This window comes from Cheilinus undulatus, linkage group 1, assembly GCF_018320785.1.
Source record: "Cheilinus undulatus linkage group 1, ASM1832078v1, whole genome shotgun sequence".
Lineage (NCBI taxonomy): Eukaryota > Metazoa > Chordata > Actinopteri > Labriformes > Labridae > Cheilinus > Cheilinus undulatus.
The window spans coordinates 29,696,018-29,719,772 of NC_054865.1; the positions used below are offsets into that span (position 1 = coordinate 29,696,018).

Sequence of the window (23,755 nt, forward strand, 5' to 3'; positions counted from 1 at the left end):
TCAAGCCTCAGTTGATTGGCTAGAGAAGACATTATGCTATTATCTTAAGTGTCACCAGGGTCTGGGGGGTCTTTGGTAACTAAAGCAAAGCTACAACTTCATGTTTGCATGTTGTCTTTGTAGCTGTTTGGAAGGATTTCATTTTGCATTAACAGTGACTTGTTTTTGTCCTAGGCACTGGCACTCAATTGGTGGGTCAAAGCTGTTAACAGTGGGTCACGAATGTGTGTCGTAAATTTCATTTTACTGCATTTTACCATGATAATAGGTCAATTTAAATGTTTTCTTGTTATTTCAACTAATTTCTCTCCTTTTCTTGCCATAACAAAGCTGCTTTTCCCTTGATAATAAGGTAACTCTTCAAGATCTCTGGAAAATTTGACAAAACCTCATTTTGTCATGGGACAATGGGGTGTAAAACATGTTAAATTTTTCTTGGCTCTTTTTTCTGTCATTTATTTTGTTCTGTCAAGATCAAAAATGCAACATTTTCTCATAAATTTATGTGCATTGTCTAAAGATTTTGAAAATTTTGGGTCACAATTTGTCATTAAGAAGACTGGTGGGTCCTGAAGCTTGACCAGTTCAGAACCACTGGTTTGGACTTTATGATCACATTCTTGTTTTTTCTTGCAACCAATCCAAAGCAGTGTGTATATCTCCAAACCTTGTAAGATGTCTTGATTCAAAATGCTCTGATATTTTTGTTTCCATGGACTCAAGCCAATGTCAAAGAATAATGTCATAGAGGTTTTAGCGTAAGCGTGCATCAAAAGGGATGTTTTTCTGTCTTTCCACTGAGCAGTTACTAGCAGCTGAATAACATTGACAAATTCAAGTAACAAGATAATTTTTATAGTGACAGTAATGTGATTACTGAAGTTAGCAACAGTTATGCATTACATTCATGTGTAACAGAAAAGAATACGTACAAGACTCTGATTCGTAGGGCTGCCAAATCATTAAAAAAATCATTGTGATTAATCTCAGAATTTCTGTAACTAATCAATGATTAATCTTTTTCACTTCCTGTTTGGAAACAAGCGTGCTTCTATTTAAGGAAGTTTGATAGGAATGAACAATATCATCAAAATAACTGCAAAATAAAATTGCTAAATAATTGTTTCACCTGCAAATGTAAAAACTGCACACAAATGTAATATGAACATGAAAACTAAATGCTTGCCAGTGCGTTCAAGTCAGCTTGAGCTCAAGTTGTATAAAAATTATAGTTATGGCAATTTTTTGTTCGCCATGAAACAAGAAGTGTTCTTTTTTAGCCTTTAAACAGTGGTAGAGCCATTAATCTTAGTAAAGTGGATTAAAACGTGTCAAAAAGTTACAAAAATGAGCCAGCACAGCCTTGTCCTCTGAGTTTTCGTCATGTGTTTTAGTCAGCTCTATATGAATTGTAAAATTACTTATATTTGGATTAGATGAACCCCCTTTGAGGTCTTAAGACCACCTTGGATTTTGTGGCATTTTTATAAAATTTGTTACCAATCCAGTCTTTTCTCATTCAAAGGAATTTATGCTAAGATTGCTCTAACACTGTTTTATGACTCTAAAAAACGTCCTGTTTAGGTCGAACAAGATTGTCATTGCCTTTTTGTTGTGACTTGTTGTAAGAAGGTTACAACAAACAATAACCACAACTTTAATTTTTCATGTTCACATTACATTTATGGAAAATAATAATAATAACTGCACCACTATTAATGCATTAAGGCATAAATGCTCACAGCCCAGAGAATTTTATAACACATTATAATACCACCAGTGTGAAAGGAGATAAAATCCCATCTAAGCCCTCTGCCCTTGTGGACCAAGGATTTTATGACAGGTTTTTTGAGGGCTAAGGTTTTAGCCAGCTGTTAGAAAACTGACTTTTTCTCCGCTGAGGCCCCTCATATTGCAGTCCTGTCAATCAGACGAAGTGGAAAGGCACTGCTTGCACTGTGTAACATGGAAAGATTTTTGGAAAAAAACAAATGAGGAAATGCTTATGCAAAACACTAAGCAAGCATAATAACAGAGATGACTGGCACTACACCCTATGAGTCACATGTAACAGGAAAGGATTTGGTCTCATTACAAACAAGCTCATCACTCATCTGGTGGATGGGGCCAAGCGGGCGGGGCGGGGAAAAGTGGAGGTGGACCTAGCCTCATGCCCGCTGTGCTGCTACTTGAGCTTGCCAAGAGGAGGCAAGGTGGAGGCATCTTTGCCACCGAGACAGCACGCTTACAAGAAGAAAGGCCATTCATCTGAGACAAATACACACATTCAAGCACAGATACACCTGCCAAGCCTCAGGGAAACAGGTATAATATACAGACATAGCCTTTAAAGTGCCAGATATCTCACTGGGAGTGTTCACATTTTTACAGTTCTCATGAGGTCAAGTTTCATTTATGCGACAGTCAGAAAGGAAAAAAGGTCTACAAATTTCCATGTTAAATTGCTAAAAACTTCTTTAAGCTTCTTAAGTGGCTGCATGATGGAGCAGGTATATTTCTGCACACATCATCCTTCCCTATAGGTGGATTACAGAAACTATAAGTCAGTTTCATGGATGTGTTTCAGAGCAGCTACTGTGTTAAATCCTCTTGCTTCTTCAATATTCTCCCTCCATCTGTTTTGGGGAAAACTTTTTTTCTGCCACAGCATAATTATGGGTTCCTCGAATGTTTTGCTTCTGTGAGTTCAAGCTGGTGGAAAAACATCCAATACAAACATTGTTTCTGGGTTGCTGTTGTGCCACACAAATATACATATTTCTCTCAAACGCTGATGAAAATTCATCCAGGCAACATCTCCTCGGCCCAAGAGACCCCCAGACTTTCAGGAGATTATGCAACAGTGTGATTACCATCTGATCTAGCACCTTGCTACACAGAAACTCAGCTTATGCCAAAGCTCAACTCAGATACTGTCAGTGCAAACACCCCCCAAACTTAGGAGATGTTGCCCTTGCTATAAAAACATATGAATCACCTAATGTGAGGCATAACTGGAGTCTATTTGACTGTGGTCAACATAATGTAGAAGGGTGGCCTTGTGGTATGAGACTAAGGCCCATAAATAAGATGAAACACTCCAAATATTACATTTTTATAATTGCTACAGCAGCTTTAGACAACTCTAGTTTCGCATGTGCTCTTTTGCTTTGATTTCAGCTCAGTTTACACCTTAACTTCAATCACCTTCATGAGCAAAAGGACATTTGTGCATGTTGAAGGAAATAACAACTCAAAACACATGACATCATCTTTTGTCTTTCCTGTTGACACTGTGTAAGAGAAATAAAGGGCGTATGTGATGAAAGCGTCCGATAGCATTGTGTATACTAATGCTTTGAGATTAGATGCAATCAAGGATAAAATCAAAGCTAGGATTCAGGACTCAAGATTTCATTTGGCCTTTAGCTCGTGTTTCATATGCAAACGATTGAAACCAACACTTCATTAATATTCATGCCTTGCAAATTTTGGTTTACAAATGTCTCAAAAAGCGTGGTATTAGACGGCAGAGACGGTAAACACTCCACTTGAACCGTAACATATGTGTTTTTTGCTGTCCCTGACAATCAAAATCAAACTAAATCAAAATGTAATGGCTCTGGTGGTTTGAAAGCAAAACAGGAGGAGCCAGGAAGTCACAGTTGGTCCTTTTTTCTGCTTTTCTGTGTTCTGTTAACATTTAATAGAGGCTGACCATTACTTATTACAAGTTAATAATGAAGTCAATAATAACTAGGGCTGCAAGCAGAATGTTGCTAAAATGTAGATGTGATCAGGTCAGTTCTGATGTTTCTCATGTAAAATTGAAAGCAAATGGTATGTTTTATGTTAGAGGTTAGGTGGAGCAACAGCAAAACTATGAAATTAACATTTAAATAGTAAAGTAGCAGATGATCATATATGTGAAATCTGAAGCAAGTCAGGTGTTTCATAAGAGAGTTAGACCAACTTCCCATCAAACGACGAGGTATCAAAATGGTCACCATGGCGACAAGGCATCCTGTAATGAAACAGGTCAGTGTTTGGACAATTAATGAGGCCTTTCTTTCAAAATCTGAGGTTCAACACACTAAGAGGACTAAACAAAGGGTACTTCCTGTTTAAAATAGGGGGCACTTTGTTGACATGTTTGCATGTAGACATGTTAAGTCTGATTCTGTTGTCTTGCCAGATAATGCTGAAGAACAAATAGTAATGTATACAAAAGTTATTACATGTAAATGTCATAAAAAAAGTCTTATTTTCCTCATTTTGAAATTGAGGTGAAGCTAGTTGACTTCCTTTTAGGATATTGGGAATGTTCATGAAGTTCTTTGTCGGTCTATTGAATTAGACAAAAATCCTCAGGTTGAATGGTCTGCAGGGGCTGATTGTTTGAATTGATGTAAGATGAAAAGAATCAAAATACAAACATTGGGGCCAGATTATGGCCCCGCCCTACTGCAAAAACTCGAGATTTTGATAGCTTTAGATCTCAAACTTGTCTAGAATCAGTAAAATAATACTGGAATCAATCAGATAAAATTCCTTGGACTGGTTTTTTGAAATGTGAGAAGTGTAAAACGTCCAAAAAAAAAGTAAAAAAAATTATACTTCATCCGTCCTGATCTCTTACATACTTTTTAAAAGGAATTATATTAGTTTTTGTTTGTCTGGACATGATACAGATACAGTGTACTAAGATTCATGCATGTAGGTGAAACCAGTGGGAGGGGCTATCCAAAAAGGCTTCTTGGGGGCGCCATGGAGCCAGTTTTTTGTCATACAAGCACAAAACCACTAGAAAACAAAATGTATCACCACGACTGATAATTGTGGAAATTTTGGTGAGTTTTTCGGCATTTTAATGTCCTCAAATTAGCAGTTAATTTAACAGCATCCTTGCTCCAAGTGAGGTGGTCGGGCCTTTATAATAAACACTTAAAAATTTTCAATAGTAAAAGTTCCTTTCAACACCTGGCTCACATTTTTTGGAAAGTTAGTAAGGATGTCTTTGTTCCTGTTTAAAGCAAATTCAGGTTTTTGACAGAAAAGTGTCTAGCCTGAGTAGCTTTTAATTAAAAAAAAAGCAAAGAGAGGTTTGTGATAGAAGAATGAGGACGCCTCTTTCACTTTCATTTTAAACTGTTGGCAAATGCATTACTATGAAGCAACTAATCATCTAAATTACAGCAGCAATGCAGATGACTATCAGGGGTTGGTTGTTTGTTTGTTTGGGAAGAATCTTTTTTTATCAAGGGAGTACCTCTGACCTGGATTATGAGAAGGAGCTCCACTGTGTGCCTTGGTTATGACTTGGTAAGTCATCTAAGTGATTCTGTCATTAACTTTAGTTTTTAGCCTTCATTTTCCACTAGACATATTCGGGCTGTAACTATCGCCTGCTTCAGCAAGCCAGCATCACTGAGCACCTTATGCCTACCTCATTCTTAGTTAGCAGAGGTGGTTAATTTTTCCAAACTGTCCCCGTGTGTCCTTCCTGTCCCGTTGCACTGATGACCAATTGACAGAAGGAGGAGTGTGGGGTTGTGGGGAGAGGGGTGCCACAGAGCCCGGGTGTCACCTGGGGATATACCATCTGCCTCATGGCATGTCAGGGTGTGTCAGGACTGCAGCCAAGCTGCACTTGTCATAAAACCAAAAATTCCCCCTCAGCACAAGACTGCAGAGCCTCCATACATCGGGTCTTTGCTAAGCTGCACTGTAAGCCTGTATGAATGCCTCAAAGCTGTCTCACAGGCTTAGGCCATATCCCTGCGTATGCTGGGTCCTGACTGTTCTCTGGCACTGAGAGAGAAATAACTCAATACCTTTCATTCCCAAGCTCATATCCCGGGTTGACCATGTCTTACACCTGCTGGAGCTCTGGCTTCAGACTTCTTGAAATGCACTGCGACTCTCAGGCGGCAAAGCTGCCTTCAAATCAGTGGGAACAGAGTGGGAACATTAGGAAAGGAGGGAGACTATAACAGACACCTGCCACCTTGGCTTAATGATCCACAGTGTGAGAGCTTGTGGGATTACAATTCGATTGGGCCCCAGTCTTCCATTAAAGTTAGAAAAGAGAGACTCTTAATGTTTCACTGGCTTATCAGACAACCACAGACAAAGGAATCAAAATTTCAGAAACTAAATAAATAGAAATACAAACTTCATTAAATGTCTTTTTGTCTGGCTCTTAGCAAGATTCATGCCCCATTTAGACATAAAAAATTGGAAGCACATGCAAAATGGCAGGCTGATCATTTCATCCTCAAATAATCAGATAACAATATGCAAGATATGAATCAAAACAAAGACTTCACGCTGAATTGTTGCAGACAGGAATATGATGTGAATGTCATGGCTGGTCCAGGAAGGGTTGAAAGCATCGGGGGACCAGTCAAGGTTGAAGCTCCTTTGAGGCTGCCAGAGAAATCAGCAGTCTGTGCCATGAAGGAGATGGGGAAAAAAGAAAGAAAGAGGACTGACGTGTGTGATTTATGTCTCATGCCACAAGGGATTTCAGCCACCGATAACCTAATACAACCCAGTGCTTAGCAGCTCAATTGCATTAAAACATTTCAGAAGGCTCCTTTTTGCTGCTATTGCTCTTTTGTTCTTCAATGTAATAAAAAAAAGAAAACATGCTGCTATTGTGTGGATGGAGCTGAAGGGAGGGGAGAGAAGACAAAAGATGAGGGGAGAATTTTTTCCACAGAATGGGGCTGCCATGCATAAAGTATGTTTTCTCCTGTTTGATGGAAAAACACTCATGTAAAAGCCAAAGTCAGCAGGTTGAGCGTCACTGGAGTGCCTCTGCTGATGGCCCCTCTGCCTTATCTTAGTCCGTAAATGCAGGATGAGTGCTGTGTGTGCAGCACAGTCATCTGGAGATAACTTATCCACACTTTTCTAAAAAGAAAGACTTCCCAAAGGCTATTTATTAAAGAGAATATGTTCACAGCTTCTTAGACATAATGCACTTACTATCAATGAGATACTTTGAAGTTTTAAAGCGGCAAGCCAAAATCTGGTTACAATTCAGTGAAGGCCTCTTGTGAACACTGAGCCCTGCTGGGTTCAATATCTCCCTAACGGATTAGGCAGATAAAAAACTAGCTTTGCCGTTGAAGGAGAGACATTGCAGGAGTGCATTTCCCACCGTGCATCACTGACATTTGAAAAACTTCATTGAAATGTTTTCTAAGACTCTGTTGCTGCTGGAGTTTTGCCGCTACGTGACACTGGAAGAGTGATGCACCTCCTCTAAAGGCCTACTTAGGAGTCTGCAGAAGTAGCTGTAATCAAATTATTCAATTTGCTGTAAAGACACTTTTTCACAGTCACACGCTCCTGCAGTACACACACCAACAAAGAGCTTTTCACCACATTTAACTTCAGTTTATTTCCAGGTGAATTCATTAGCTTTGCTTTTATCCTAATTGAAAATCAAACAAGAATTGCAGCAATTCAGTGTGAGTAAGCACTCATCTTTCAACAAAAACAAACTCTGGTTTAATAAACATTATAACAAAAGCATGTCTACAGCTCTTCAGAACTAATTTGAGCCAAAGACAGATGAAAATAAGATCATGAAAACTGCCGTTCTATATTCCTTTCCTACCGAACAGCCTCAAAAGGGCATTTCTCTAATAACAGCTGCCATCAGAAAGCTATAGGGAGCATATGAGTGATATATACTGTCCTATATACTTTTTGAGGATTAGATTCAGCACACCCCTCTGCACATAAATGTGCTCAGCCACCAGCCTCACATGTGTCTCCCTCAGAGACATCTGCACTGTTCAAAGAACAGCTCACTTCTGGCTGCCGACTTATTTATTACACACACTCACACACCCCTCATTTAAGATTCAGACCACATTAAATGTTGGTTCTTCAGAACTCTGCACTCTTACCCATGTGGGGCGGCTTTCGTGCAGCAGCCAGGGTGAAGGCGGCTCATTTGGCACATCTGATTTAGCCTGTTGTTGATGCTTGGAATGGTTCCAGATGCAGCAACAGCAAGGCTGATACCGTGCTCCACACTTCAGTAGGATAACAACATCAGCAGTATGTATATAAATAGTGCAGTTGGAAAAACAGTGAATGGAACTGGATGAAAAATACACAAATATACACCTGGATAGTTTCCACATTAAAAACCATAGAATTATGTCGCTGTTTATGGCAGTTTACGGGCTTTATTGCACCTGTAGAAAAGTTTGGCGTTTAAATGTCGAACAATATGTGAAAAATAATCAGTAAAAACAAAAAAATCACAGAAATTGCCACCATGCGTTCATAAATCAGTGCAGCACAAATCTAGAGTTCATTTTAAATGCTGCAAATTTTTAAATCAGACTTTATGTCCCTGGCAATCATGAAGAACTCAGAGATAATCCACTGTAAGTCTAAAAATAATCCCTAGACATCTTTGACCAGCAAGCTGCTAAAAACAGGATCATCTCCTGTCATTTTAACTTGAGTTATCGTTTCTGCCATGAAACTGCAAGTAACTTCACTTGTCTTAATGTCAGTGAGAGTTCACAGTTACATGATTTAATCATCTGGTCTAGCTGAGACAGTTTTAAGTGAGGCACGGAGAACAGATGCAGCTGTAAATGCAATTACAAATCATTATCAGGGGCTAAGTTTGCCTTAACAGCACAGCGGGTTATTTTTACTGGCAAAACTACCTACATTGTGTGCTGCACAACAAACATTTTAATCCCCATTTCAGTTCAAACATGCAGGGTAAACCCAACAAAAGTGCTCAAATGTAAAATAGGAAAAGAATTTGGTGGAACTGTATGCCTCCTACTCTATGTCTGTAACATCCTTAAAAATATATATATTTTTTGTAATTCTATTAAAAAAGTGAAACTTTCAGATATTCTGGATTCATTACACTGAAAGAAAACTGTTTCAGATCTTGATTTACATCCCATGACAATAAAAATTAAGTACCTCAAAAATAACAATATTACATTATACCAAAAGGATTTACTTTACAGAGATTTGACCTGCTGTTCATTTATGCACTCTGTACTTGGTCAGGGATCCTTTTGCAAAAATTACGTGGCACTGCTGAGGTGTTTACAGAAGCCCTGGCCACTTTGATAACTACCGTCACCAAGCACAGTAATACCACAATCAACAAATTAGTTAACAGTAGTTTTGGCGCTGAGGGTAGGGAAATCTTAATAAAGCTCATCAGCAGATGGAAAGAGTGCTCTGAAACTTTCAGGCTGACAGCTGTGCTTACTCTGGACATGATAAACACAGTGGACCAACACCAGCAGGTGAGTGCAAAAAGTATGTTTCTAAGTGGTTTGAAGTCCTGTTTTCAGATGTTGGTAGATTTGGATATTAATTAGTAAATCAAGGACCCAGAGTCTTCAGTAAGCATGGGAAATGATTGGTGCCATGTCATGTTCGTCTACCTTGTTTTATCAAGTCCAAAGTCAATGCAGCCATCTGTCAGGACATTTTAGAGCACTCTGTGCTTTTGTCTGCTGACAAACTTTGTGGAGATGCTGAATTTCCCTTTCCAGCAAAACATGGCACCTTCCCACAGTACCAGAATTACTACAACTGGTTTGCAAACTGTGGCACTATACCTGATTGGCCAGCCAACCTGCCTGACCCTTTGGATCTGTGGTTCTCAACTGGTGGCTTTGGACCTCAAAGTGGGTGCAGAGCTGTTTCACTGGGTCATGGCTGTGTGCTTGGGGAAGGGGTCGTGGTGAAAAGACTATTCTTTTATTTTGAAAGACATACGCACAACAATGCTGGTTGCAACAGCTATTAAATGACCAAAGAAGAAAAACAGAAGAAGTCAGTTTTCACGCAACTGCAGCGTTAATACGTAAATAAATCAGAGTGGAAAAAAGACAATATTCACTAATTTAAAATAATGTTCTTTATGTGTAATAACATGAAATGTATGAAAGTTTTACCTTTTTTAATTAAGTTGTACAAAATAATGAACTTATCCCAGATATTCACATTTTTTCAGATGTGCCTGTGAATTTCTCCTCTTATCCATTGCATTTATGGCCTTGTTTGCATTTTTTGGCCCCTAGTATCTTTAAAAGCTATCAAAAGTACTTTTAGCATCCTAGAATCCCCCTTTGTATCCCTTAAACACTGAAATTGAAAATGACAATGTGCTATATAAGACACAACATCAGAAAAGAGGCCAACTGGACAGGACAGCTGATACAAAATAAAACCGAAAAGTTGTAAGAAAAATGTGTCAAACAATTTTGGCAGCTGAGAAGCAGCTCCTGATGGGCTTGAGGTTTTTTAAAATTGGTGCAATCTATGTTGTTTTAAAGTTCAACAGCACCAAAAAGCACCAGAACTTCAAAAGTGACATCTTCACAGGTGAGTTTAAGAAAGTCATGAATCCATTTCAAACTGCAGCCAAACTCCTGCATGCTTTCTAAACTGCAAAGACTGTTAAAATTTTCAATGTTCTTGCACAATAATACAGTGTGCAGGATTCCCAGAGGGTCATTTAAAAACACATTACCCAGTATTGAGTATCTGGGATCTCCTTTTTGTTGCTGTGTCAAAACAGATATGGATTTGTTTGACAATTACTTGTGTCATTTTAAGATTTAAAATTTCAGTGTTACAAGGGGAAGTTCTTACTTGCTCAATACCTTGAAAGACAAAAGAATGATCTATTTTAGAAGTCTTAAGGTCAGAAAAGATGAGTGTCATTGGAATAAATCGAACAGACTAAACTCTGAACAGGGAAAACTAAATACAATAATAATTGTTTATTTTCTTAGAAATGACTGAATGGTTTGAAGTAGCTGCATGTGTATTCACAATAAGTTTCTAGTCCCTACCACTGATGTATGACTGCATTTTTCTTCAGCACCCAAAGGTAGTCATGCACAAAAACACCCTAACTTGTCCCTGAGGACCTCCTTCATTGAAACACACTCCACACAGCCAGTTAAGACCTCCAGAGGAGAAAGGGGAGGAGGCTTTGAGTTGCACCCTATGAAGGTGCTCTTAATATGCGACAGATATTCAAGATTAAGTACTTGACGACACGCTTGACAAAATCCAATTTCCCTTCCTCTGCCCCCTTCCCTCTGTGATAGATTTATTGGCAGTGTTTCTGCTATAAAGCGGGAAGAGTTTATAATAATTCAGTTGCTACAATGGACTGCTGGAATTTTATGCAAAATAATAATCCCATGCCAATGCGAATGAGCAATTTGTCTTCAACACGCTCTGCAACAATTCCCCACATCACTGCAGTTATTATGGAAACTCCAATTTGTTGAGAACGAGGCTGAAAAAGGATAACAAAGTTGTTTGCCCATCAAGCACACAAGTATGCTGACACACACTGTACACTTCTAATTCACTCCCATGCGATGCTGCAAACACAACACATAGAGGAAAACAATATTGTTTACCATGGCTGCTATAAGATAAAAACTGACACAATTAGGAAAGTAGGGCTTCATGAAACAGAAGGCAGGGATCCACAGGGACAGAGGCTTTGATTTCTGGAGAGTGATTTATAGAGCAGGGAGGAAAAACAAGCCACAGACGGGCAGTAAACAAAGCTACACAATTTGATAAGGAGACGTCTTGAAGCTCTGTGGCCTCAGATAGCCTCTGTTCAGCAAGGATGCACTGATGTCCCAGCACGTCGCCTACGCTGACAGTAGAGCCTGCAGGGTGGAGTCCCTTAGCTGCCACTGCTACATGGCTTCCCACCTCTCTGTGCACAAGGTGCTACATTAGCAGGGACAATCACCAGTCTGTTTGAGAGCACTGCGAGCCCTCAGCAGAGCACACAGCAGGCATGTTCTGCCACTATTTGTCACTATTTCCAACATCTAGATTGCTCGTGTCCAACAGCCAAGAACATTAAGCCTTGTTATATTTAAGCACACAAGCAACAGAAAGAATATCCAGCCCACGCAGTGGGGTGAGCACAGACTTGTCAAGTTATAAAGGGAATGTCACCAACTTGTAAACACTTCCTATCAGGAAGGGAGCACTTCCTAAATCCTGGAGCAACCAGGCCATTCCTTATTTTCCACCAATACAAGCTGCAGTATCTTTCTTGACTCATGTTCTTAGTTTCACTACAGTAGATTATTTTAAAAATAGTTTTAAAACAGTGAAATCAGACCACAGATCCCAGCAGGAATATGTCTGACTTTTAAAAGTAGACTTATGTATCATTTATCAAGAATTTAAAGAAACAAGCCTGGAATCCTGCTAGGAAGAAATGGAAGTGTTGGGCTTCCTGGTGGGTGCTCAGATCACAGGCCAGAGCCGTTCGCAAGGTGGAAGTCTGGCTGCCTCATGCAGCGTGACACAAAAACAACAGCCTGCACTAACACGCCGGAGACACAAAGGCAAATCAAATCTCTGTGATCTCCATCGCCGGCTGGATTCTGATGCAAAAATAACTATTTAGTTACAGCTGAAATTTGCATAGTTTTTACTAAGGAAGGGCACTGCAACTGATTTCCTCCAAAACAGCACACTTAAGTCAGTGTTTCAAGCAGATTCGCTCTTTGTGCCTCAGATGGCATGAAGCTTGGCGCTCAATTTGTTTGCCTTTTAATCGGTGTGTGACGATGTGCCTGCCCACCAGGACTCCCAGCTTCTAGACTCGGTTCCACACACACACAGACACACTGTCATTAAACCAAACACAGCCATGTGTGCACAGCTCCCCAGTGGCCACAGTTGCAGCACAAGTCTGCAGGATAATTGTGACCTGGTGGAATTGTGTGACTGATGTTCCAGTGCAGTCATAGAAAAAGCAAATCGAGCAACAAACATAAGAGACTCCATCGGGACTCTTTTAAGAAAGTTCCCAGACAGAGGAGATGAAAATAAGCAAACAATGGCTAAAGGCCACCATTTCTAAAAACTTCCAAGTGCATGTGAGGGTTGTATTCAAAATCTGGGCATCGTTTATTATTAATATAACAGGATGTATTGACTCACCTAAACTACGTCTATGCAAAAAGCAAATAGCAATGACATTATGGCTTCACGTGCATCCTATGACTTCATCCTGCTCCAGAGAGGCAGAACTTAACTCACATAGGCTTTTTGGCCCTGTTCTCCTTCCTTCCTTTCAAAGTGCACTTCCAGGATTCTTATTCAGGTCACATGAATCTCTTCTGTTTCTCTTTTGTAATAAAAGAAAAATGGCATCTATTTGAAAGGAAATAAAGTATGTATTATTTTCGATAGCTGATATTCAAACTGAATATCTTGCACTCTTGATCTGGCTTAGGATGGCTTTTGGAGAGTACTTCAAAGACTTAAAATAGCTCAGGAAATGCATGGCACTCTTCAACACCTAAGTGAAGAGTGGGATGAAGTGGAAACAGAAATTTCACAATCACAGGCAAGACTTTACTGATATGAGTCAGATAAACCATGACAAAGCACTTGCTTCATTTTACACAATATATTGAAATTGCCAAAATAATTATCCATTTACTAAAGGTGTGAGTCACAATCTCTCCACAAGTGATGGGAACAAATTCATCACTTCTGAGCATAGTTAAGACAAACAACAGCTCTGTGCTTATTTCAACCATATAACATTATCACATTAGCAGAGATTAGCTTAAACTTGCACATTTAAGCTATGTTATTTCCATTATGTGTTCATTTTGTTCAGTGCCAGATGTGAAAATAGTCGTAGAAAAATACTGGGTACCTTCAACAAAAGGCAGGTTTGTTTAAGGTCTAACAAAGGCACATCCTGCAGAGGTAAACCATCCATTTAAGCCCATCCTCAGCCTCTGTCTGATCCAGAAAAACTAGAGAACTGCTCTTAAAAAGAGGCGCAATAGTAAAAACACAATAGGCTCTGATGTTTTATCCATTTTCTTGCCCCTGAAGAAAACCACTCTCACAGAGCCAAGTGATATTGACGTTTGTGCTTGACATTTTCCCATACCACTGGCACAGATGAGAGCGTGAATGGCCGTAGGGATGCATTTGTAAAACTCTACTCATGTCTGGAGTGCTGGGGCGAAAAGGCTAAGGGAAGAGATTCAGGTTGTGGGGAAATGAAGCTGAACCGGGTTCAGCTGTGCTCTGCAGGTGCTGTAATCTAAGTCATAGTCAAAGCAGGTCAGAAAACTCCAGTTTGGCAGGTGTGTCTGAGGAGGATGTAATTCAGCTCCCTCACATACCATGGTGCCCAATCTTGAAGTCAATCTGATCATTACGCATCCAAATAAAATCCAAAGTTAAAAGGCAAAAGGACGAACCAGTAATTCTTCTATGGCAGCCTATATTGAAGATATTAAAAATATCACGCAAAACAACCATTGGTATCTGACTTTGGACTAATATTTTAGTTTCCTCAAGTTTAAGACATTAAAGAAAAAATCACAGCACTTGTGCCACTGATGAAAATGCTCTCTTTACTCTGCTTCTGGTGAAAGTTGTTCAGATCAAGTGGGTTACACCAGCTGGGTCCTTGCTTTTTTAGTAGATCTATATTCATTCAAAACTGCTTTAATCTTTTGTGGCATACTTTAACATTCCTCAGAGACTTCCGTCCATATTGACATGATGGCATCAAGCAGTTGCTGCACATTGTTGGCTGCATGTCCATGATGCATTGAACTGCTGCCATATGATTGGCTGATTAGCTATTTGTATTGACAAGCAATTGAAAAGGTGTACCTAATAAAGTGCCCACTCAGTGTATAGTAGCTTTAGGGCTGTAGTCAACCAAAGAAAAACTTGGTCAACCAAAATCGCACCCAGGCACCAACCAATCGATTGGTCGTTCAGTTAAAAAAAAAAAAAAAAAAAAAAAAAAAAAAAAGAAAAATAACTTTTAAAAATCAGCTCGTTGGGGACCTGTTTAATCCATACAGGTTCCTCACTGCACCTGCTTGGTACTCTAAATGATCCTTAAATGAATGTAACAAGCCTTTGAAGCATTAATATATCTTTTAGGCTCATCACGTCGTACTAAAAATATAATTAATTGAGACATAATCAGCAGGCACCTGCCTTTGATCTCTGTGATCCCGGTGTGGCATCTCTTTAAACTCATACAGGCTACAAAATAACCTCAGATCATCGTTTTTCATTCATTTATAACGGTAACGCGCCGTGTCATTTATGAGCATTAAGCAGACAGCAGGCAGCGTTTATTTACGGAGGTGAGAGGAAAAAAGTTCGCTCGTCAGGATTTAACGACCAGCAGACATCACCTTTTATGTCCTCTGCTTTCTGCCTGTCTGTAAAGAGAAGCTAACGCTAACGTGAACACTTTGAGGAGATTCTAAAAGGTGATTATACCACGCAGCCTATTTACCAATAGGTGAATTAAACTGACCACAGGAGTTGATGCAGTGAGGGAGGTCAGAGCAGAAACACTCAGGAGCGCCACTTCAATACAAACAGCCTGCAACTCTGTGATGAGTTGATGTGTTGTTTCTGAGCATTAGTTATGTAAAATGACAGAAAATATCCCACTCTGCGTAGCTTTGTGTACTTCCCCACCTGTTATTCCTAGAGCTGCTCCTCGTCCCCTGCAGTACATCTCTCTATCAGCCAGCTGCACACTACGCGTCTGCCCCCTGACCAGCATCTACGGGGAGGGGGATGGGCGACTCACCAACCAGAGTGATCTTGGTCAAACAAAAGCTTTTCGACCAAACAACTGACCAGTCGAACTGAAGCTGTCTGCCCTAATTAGCCTAGCAGATAGAAAAACAAGGTTAACAATCCAGCTAAATGTGCCTGTAGATGTCTCACTGTCGTTGTTATAGACTGGAAAATTACAGACTACGTCTTACACACTGATAATTTACACATAATAATGAAATAACACAGGCCTGTTTTATGTGAACTATCTTTCTGTAAATAATAAACATGCATTATGTATCCATTTTTACCCATCAAAATGGCAGAAAATCATCAGGCAGAATCTGTTTTCATAGATTTTTCTCCAACCAGTAAGCCGGGGTTACATTTCACAGAACCTGCTTCAAAACTAACCTTGCAAAGCATATGGATGCGCCCGTTTCTGTTTCTCACTGGTGAATCCATCTTGAAAAGCTACCGTCTGAAACCTTTGGGCCCGCTTAGAAAGCGACAGGACCAATCAGCGACGAGGGGCAGTACTTTCAGGTGCTGCAGAGCTGTGGTGTAAGCGAGCAGCAACAAGAGGCTGGTGCAATTATGGCAGAAGACATTAGCGTGGATGCTGCTAAAGTGCCAGTTTTATCAGAACTTGGCGACATTTCTTCGTTAAAAGAAGAACAAAGAACAGCAGTGAGTTATTTCCTTCTAAAAATGACAAAAGTTGTGTACTGACTACAGTCACCATCGTTCGCGTTATACCTCGGTAGCTGCACACGCGCACCTCAGTCGCCGCTATGTCACATGTTTTGTTGCTCTGATTGGCTCGTAAAGATATGACAGACAGAACATTCATCCAGTCACACTGAGTTTTTTTTCAAAGCCCAAACACTTAGTATCGAAGGTATTCCAGATGGATGTGTGAAACAATCCATCTGGAGTGTCAGGTTACTTCAAAACATCATAAATTCTTTCTTGATCTATGGCCTTACTTTCTATCTAAAATCTGTTGACTATTCTCATGAAATATCATTGAATCTAACTCACATGTATCTGCACAGGATCAAAGAAACAACTTTCTTGGCAAAGATAACTCAAGTTTTCCACCTCCAGCAAAATCAATCGAAATGCCAAGCGAGGTCATGTAAAAAAGGTGCAAGGTGGAGATGTAGAGAAGAAATCTGTGGATCCAGATGTCTCTGTTGGCTGTCTGGGCTTCTGAGCCGAGTGCAGGTTTTCTATAGATAGCTATGGAAGCCAACTCATAGGATCACTGACTCAAAGAGTCCCCGAGCCATGAAAGGAGCTGCAGTTAGATTGGAACAGCAGCTTCCCAGGTGCACAGACAGATACTGATGATGACGGCTGCTCTTTACAAGGATGCCACAGCCTGTCAGCTCCACATTACGCTGCTTTTGTTTACATATTTCCGAGTGGAACCCATCATCACTTTCCCCGTGTCCTTGAGAGAAGTTGGGTTAGTGCTGAGTGGTGCGATGAGCTGGGAGATGAGGCCTTTAATTAGCTGTAAGCCATGAAGATAATTGATCATCTCCCTCAACTCACTCTACCGTGAAGGGCTTGGCATTATTCAAAGCAAAAACACATTACAATGTCTTGAAAACACCAAACTACAAGGAGAAATCTGATTTAAATATGAAGGGTACAACTCCAAAAACACAGAAATCCTCTGAATGAAGTGACACCCTTTAGATGACGACTCATAAAAACAAAACAGATTAGATTTTGCATGAAACTGTTTCTGAGTTTCTTATTTTTCACTCTAGAGTCCTGCTGAGTACAAACAGACTGAGGAAATTCACTTGATGCTACTATTGGCATCTCAGGCATTAGGGGAGCACTGATATAATTAGCATTCATGAGTCAAGTAATTAAAACATCAATGTGACCAAGCAGTGCTGTTAAGCCACTCGTGTGTTCACTGCTCAGTCTCTGGTAGTCAGCGGTTAGTCTGTGCTTTAAGAGGACGACAGAGTTCACGTGAAGCTACTGAGTCCATTCAAAAATCACAATGACAATAAATGTCCATGTTTGAGCTACATGCCCAAAACACATTCTCTCTTTATTTAATCACTGTCCAGATGTCTGTCTAGTTTGTCAACATAAATCCCAGAGAAAAGCAGCTATAAAACCAAACAAGAACACATAATGTGAAGTGGTACACTTTCAACCTTTCAATACTATAGCCTGGAGGGAGAGTGTGTAAAACAAGCAGCAAACAGCACATCCTCCCACAGAGACTGTTCTCACAAGTCTTGTCTTTATAATGGGACAATCGCACATTAACAACACTTTTAACATCACCTGGAGAGTCCCTCTAACAGGGATTTACAAACAATTATCATGGCTGGCCACAGCTGGAGGGAAAATCCTTAGCTTTTAGCCAAACAGTAATCCTCATAAAGGCTCTACCATAAAAGCCTTGAAACAACAGTGTAGTTACAGAGAAGTACTGAGACTCCAAAGGGTTTCTAATGCTGATAACTAATTAATCATTTGTTTAAAAGGCACATTCAGATACAGCATGTGTAACAGAGGGGGCAAGGTGACAAATTTTCCTTGAAGGTATTCCTGCTGCACACTTAACTTCCCTCTTGAGGTCGTCAGGTGACTTACAGTAAAACACAAGTTGAAAGCACAACTCAGCAGGATGAGAGTGGAAAACTGGCAGACTTTGGAAAAAACATATTATGCCTTCACATAATAGCGCAGACTATTTTCAAGTAAATGTTAACTTTTTAATACTTTAAAATGTACAAGGTAACCTCCAATGGGGGAAGCAGCCATCTGCAGATTGCTGAGAGACTGAAGACACTACTATGGAGAAGAGAAGAGGAGAGGCAGCCTGAACAAAAAGTACAAGAATTAATACAAGTTATCTGGGGTTGCACCATGAAAGGGTTGAAATATGGAAAGAAATGCAACATATTTTAAAGGGAAATAAATGCTTTTATGGACATCTATCAAAACAAAAAACAAAAGAAGTCTTTTATTGTTTAACTTTTTAAGTCCTTTTCTTATTTCAAATCTAAACCCCCTCATACTTCTATCATTCACTAGGTCTACCCCTGGCTTTGACAGCAGCTTACACACAGGGGAGTAGGGCCAAAACACTGAGGGAAAGCAGACAGAGTGACACATTTTCTCTTTAACTTAACAAATAAATGTGTGGCTTGTTATCACATCCCTTGTTGCCCATGCCATCAGTCATTTCTAACAATCTGCAAAGCAACATTCAGTCTGACTGAATGTGACTCTTAACTACATAAAAGCTCACCATGTTAAAATGCCTGTTACTTACACCATGTGCGCTGCTGTTCGTAGCTCAGGTTAAAACTCTTTAAATCTATGATTGAGCATCTGCCTCTAATAAGATGCTGGTCCATTGTGACAGAAGCAGAGTTGCCTAAAAACAATATTTTCAAATGTTCTTAATTTCATCCTACATTTTAAAATAAGCCAGTTTTAGCTGTTATTTTCCTCCATGCACAATCTTTAACTTCTCTGGTACACACAGTTGCTGTAGGAGGTGTGTTAACATGCCTCTTTAGCTGAGCTGTTAGCATTAGCAGCACCAGCTGCCAGCATTGGTAATGTTGGCATGGATGTGTCTGAAATACTGACAAACTACCAATGTCTATGGAGTGGCTAGAAGCTGTCTCTGTTCAGTTTTCACAAAAGAAAAGTGTTATGACTTTTAAGGGAATTCTGCATGATCAGATAAATTTACCATTATTGGACTGATATGTTTTTGTTGTATTTAGTCATTATTTCCTGCTTTTAAAATAAAATGACCTGATATGAATCGAGGTATCTAAAGATGCACATCTCACTGCTCACCTAGATAGGCTCTCTCTCTCTCCCTCTGCAGGCACTAATGCAGACAATTTACAATCAGCTCCACTTTCCGTCTTTTTGCCTCTATGACTACGTCCACTTTGAATTTTACTGAGAATAAAGTCTTGATAATTTTCTCTTCCCCAACAGTGCAACCATGTTCACAATATAAAAGATTTGAAGGGGCACTAATGCATAGAAATAGTACATGCAGAGGACCACTGAAGTCCTATGACATCACACTGCCCAGTGGACTAAAACATGGCAGCCTCCTGGTGAGTTCATCATTTTAAATTTTCCCAAAATATAGATATCTAGTGAGGGTTTTTTCAACCTGCAGATAAGATAGAAATGTCTATCCATTAAGATGAACTTGTCTTATGACGTAGGGTTCCTTTTAAGAAGAGGTAAGAGTAAAGGTAACTGAATGACCAATATGCGAAGTGTGCTGACATCACTTTATCGGTCTGTCAGCCAATACTGAACACATAATGAGATTCACTGCATGTGTCATTTCAAAGTCCTGCACTCATTTTAGCGTCATCAACAGTACAGGATTTAAAGTTATGATCACATCATTTTTCCACTGGCAAGTTTCTGACAAGTATTTAATTATCTAGCTTAAGGTCACATTTTTTTTCTTATTTAGCAGTCAACAGAATGAAGTAGAGATTAAAATAATCCCTTTTCTGTACCAGTTAGGGAATGTGTTGTGAATTGAAAATCAATTTGAATTGAAAAAATTAAATGAATCATAACTCCAACAATCAGAATGGAATAAAGTCATGAGATACTGGACGATTCACAGCCCTAGTATTTATGCAATACAGACAATGCCCCAGCGGTTGCTAGAAATTAATAGATTTTTTCTTTCCTGTTCACCTATCTTATGAAAAAGATGCAGTTTTTTCAAAGCTTTGCAACTTTTTGATAGTCTTGAATGTATATAGCTTTAAAACTGGTTAAAAAGATGCTGGAAAGGTAACAAACTATCATTAATTTTGACAAGTTTACAGGAGGCAGAGGTGAGCTGCCACTAGCCTCTTTGTGAATGCTCAGTTTGTTATTAGGTGAAGATTCCTGCAGCTTTTGTCTCTCCTGAGATATTTTTTTCGAAGAAGGCAGAATATCTAGAGACAGCTTAAATGCTATTGAACAAGTGGGCTGGAATAACAGTTTTATGTTGAGAATCCTTGCATCTCCGTGTCCTCAAATCCAGGTTTCAGGGAGTTTTAGCTTCCTTAAACTCTGTCTCTGACATGTCGGGAAACATTCAGAAAAATGTTTTAATGTCTGGCCAACAGCGGATCCTTCTGGATGACTGATTTATGCGTTTCTTGAAGGTAAAACTTGAGACTAATATAGGCTGATAGAAGAGTTTTTCTTGTGGCACTCAACTGGAAAAAAATGAACAAATGGTCAAAGCCTGAAGTTGAAGTGCAAGTTCTGATATGACTGACAAAATCCTGAGGTGGGTACAGCCTTCCCTTTTCCTCTGACACTTCCTTCTCCACCATTAAACCATTTTTATTTAACCTTCAACACCTGACAGGAAACCTTTAAACCATTCTCCTGTCATATTGCTTAAGCCCACCAGCTGTCAGTCCTGCTTTAGCACATCTATAACATCACTTAGTCTTGGAGGTGTGAGGCACATGAACCTAACTATACAATCATCTGCCTGCCTGTTAAAGCCATATGTGCACATGCAAGGAGAAACAGGAGGGGCAGAAGCAACTGGATTCCTGACTGGGGGAATCCAAATAAGCACCAATTAACATGAGAAACCTCTAATCTGTTTAATCAGCTCCAACAGCTGCAGCAGAAGGGTGAAAATGGAAATTCTGCTTTCATGCTTGTTTGCTGATAACAAATAGCTGTATTATTGTTCAACCTGCATACCAAATTTGTGAAAAATACACAAAGTGTCTAACATTTTCAGACGGAGCTTCCCGTAGTCTGTTGTGGTCTTGTGGGAAATCCATGACAGTTAAAGTTTTGTTTTGTGTGATCAAATCTGGAGCAAAACTAAAAAAGTGCCCTCTGCGCATTACTTCTGTGACAGGTTGGAGACACCACGGAATACATAAATAAAAGCTCTGAAATAAAACCAACTGTGAACTGGCCAAACATCACAAGACAGGTGTGAAGGCAAACACAAGAGGAGGCTGGAGACAGAGGAGAGGAAATCAAGATGACCGCAACATTTTTCCAGCCCAGTTGTGGCTGGGACGTGATCTAAGTAGGAGGCGTGTGTATTTTCACAGGATCCTGCCTTCTCTTGAGCATTCCTCCAAGGAGTCGCGTTCATCATATGGTCCGTCCTCAGCCACTCTGACACTGAACGTCTCAAGTTTCTCCAAATGACCTGGCTGTGTATAAATTCCTGGCAGGCTTGACATGACAGTGTGCTGCTCCAAGGCAAAGCTTTCATGCATTCTGCCTGCCTGCCCGTCTGTCTCCACATTCACTCATTGCTGATGAGTGCATGACAGGCTCTGTGTATTAGCCAACAACCTCAAAGGTAACAACACAAAGGCGTGAGGCTTGTGTTGTTACATTTAGAGACTTGTGCCAAGAACAACTCAAATTAAACCCATATATCCATAAAACAATCACAGGTTGCTTCCCTGAAGGCAGGAAGCATTGCTGTAAAAATAACAATCACAAAATTGATCTGTGTAGTTAAAAAAAAATAAGATTTCAGTTCAATTACAGAGACTGTGAATACGTCTACATCACAGTGGAATAAGATGCAGGTTTAAAGCAGAGCTTCCCTGCAAGTCACTCACTACAGGTGAGCAAAATATTACATTTTTCAGGATTTAATCATTTGTGCTCTGATATTGAGCTTTATGTGTCAATACTGCTCCCTCCACAGCACTCCCTGTAGTGCAGGTTAGTTATTAGACAGAGGAGGATGTCGCAACTCTTGTGGACAGACGTTGTGGGGTTGTGATAACAAGTTCTGCCGGTTGTAACGATTCATTCCTCACATGAGTAGGTCAAGTGTTTCAAAGCCAGCCAACGTTTCATTTCTAATAAAGTTGGCAACAGTTTGTGGATAAAATAAAACGCAACACTCTCCTTTTAGTTGAAAAAGTTATGTGAAACAGACGTTAAATAGGCTTAGCAACACTGACAAGTAGGAGGCATTTGAGTTAATCTGAGATATTAGCCTCATGTGTTGCCTTATACTTTGACACAGACTAATTTCTGGACTTCACCCACCTTCTCCTTGTTGTCTCCGTGTTCAGAGGGAGGTGAAGTGGGAGATTTAACACTCCCCACAGCAACAGCCTGTGTGACTGTGACACCGCCGCCCGGAGCAGGGCTGCTCTTTTCGATAGTTTCCACCTTGATAAGTCGGTGTTTGGGGGACACATACTTGATGTCCGGCGACCCCACAGTGTTCAAGCTCGAGCCGTAGGAAATATTTCCACCTGGAGTGTATGGGTCCTCGAAGTCCAGCTCCTTTTGTAGTTTGTAAGCAGCGAGGATGTCCGGCTGAGCGGGGCTGGGGAAGGTGGCCCCGGTGCTGGTTTGTTGGAAGCCAGGCGCTCCGGGCACACCGGTGTGACAGTGTCTGTAGTCCGGTTTGGGAGGCGCCGGAGGGGGTGCTTTGGTAGTTTTGAATCCTAGATGCTCCTTGAACCACTTGGCCATGCTGCCAGTGCATCGCTCTCAAGTCAAATGTAGTTTAGTTTCACCTTTTCCTGCCCGCGGAGCCCGAGTCTGGTCGTCAAAGTGGGATACCCGGGTCACCCGCGGCCAGCCGACCGGTGTCTGAGCGTGTCGCCAGTCTCGTGCGACTGTGTGTCGGTCCGAGCGCGCGAGGAGGAGGGGAGACGCAGCCACGGGGATTCTGATCTGCCCCGCCGCAACTCTGTCACTCTCCGCTCGGCTGCTCTCCACGTCAGGTTTCCAGCCTACGCAACGTGGGAGCGCTTGTGCAAGAGGAACACACACGCCCCCCCCCACAACCTGCCCTCCCTACCTGAGACGTTCACTGCCACCTACCGGACTCCTCAAACTCCTCCGACTGTTGAACACCGAATATCTCTGTCACAACTGCGTGTATGAGTCCACAGGTGAAATAAATAAATAAACTATAAATCGCTAAATAGACCCTAAGGATGTGCTGCTTTTTTGGACTCATCAATCCACAGATGAGTGCCGATGGTGCTTTATGAAGAACTATTTAATGAATGATTAAATATTTATCATTTCTGGGCTGCTGGATGTGTGCTGATGCCAGTTGTGGAAG

At 40.5% G+C, this 23,755-nt stretch overlaps 1 protein-coding gene across 4 annotated transcripts in view; it reads right to left on the minus strand.

Annotated features, from left to right (window-relative positions):
- The window catches only part of LOC121513574 (SH2 domain-containing adapter protein F-like), a 133,480-nt gene extending 110,055 nt beyond the window's left edge, over positions 1 to 23,425 (minus strand). For 2 of the 4 annotated variants that reach the window (XM_041793404.1, XM_041793397.1), the window contains exon 1: positions 22,720 to 23,425. In XM_041793404.1, the coding sequence (XP_041649338.1) occupies positions 22,720 to 23,154 (435 nt within the window). In that variant the 5' untranslated portion in view covers positions 23,155 to 23,425. The remainder of the gene's footprint in view (positions 1 to 22,719) is intronic. The other 2 variants (XM_041793422.1, XM_041793413.1) reach the window with 1 other exon arrangement.
- Positions 23,426 to 23,755: the final 330 nt, after the last annotated feature.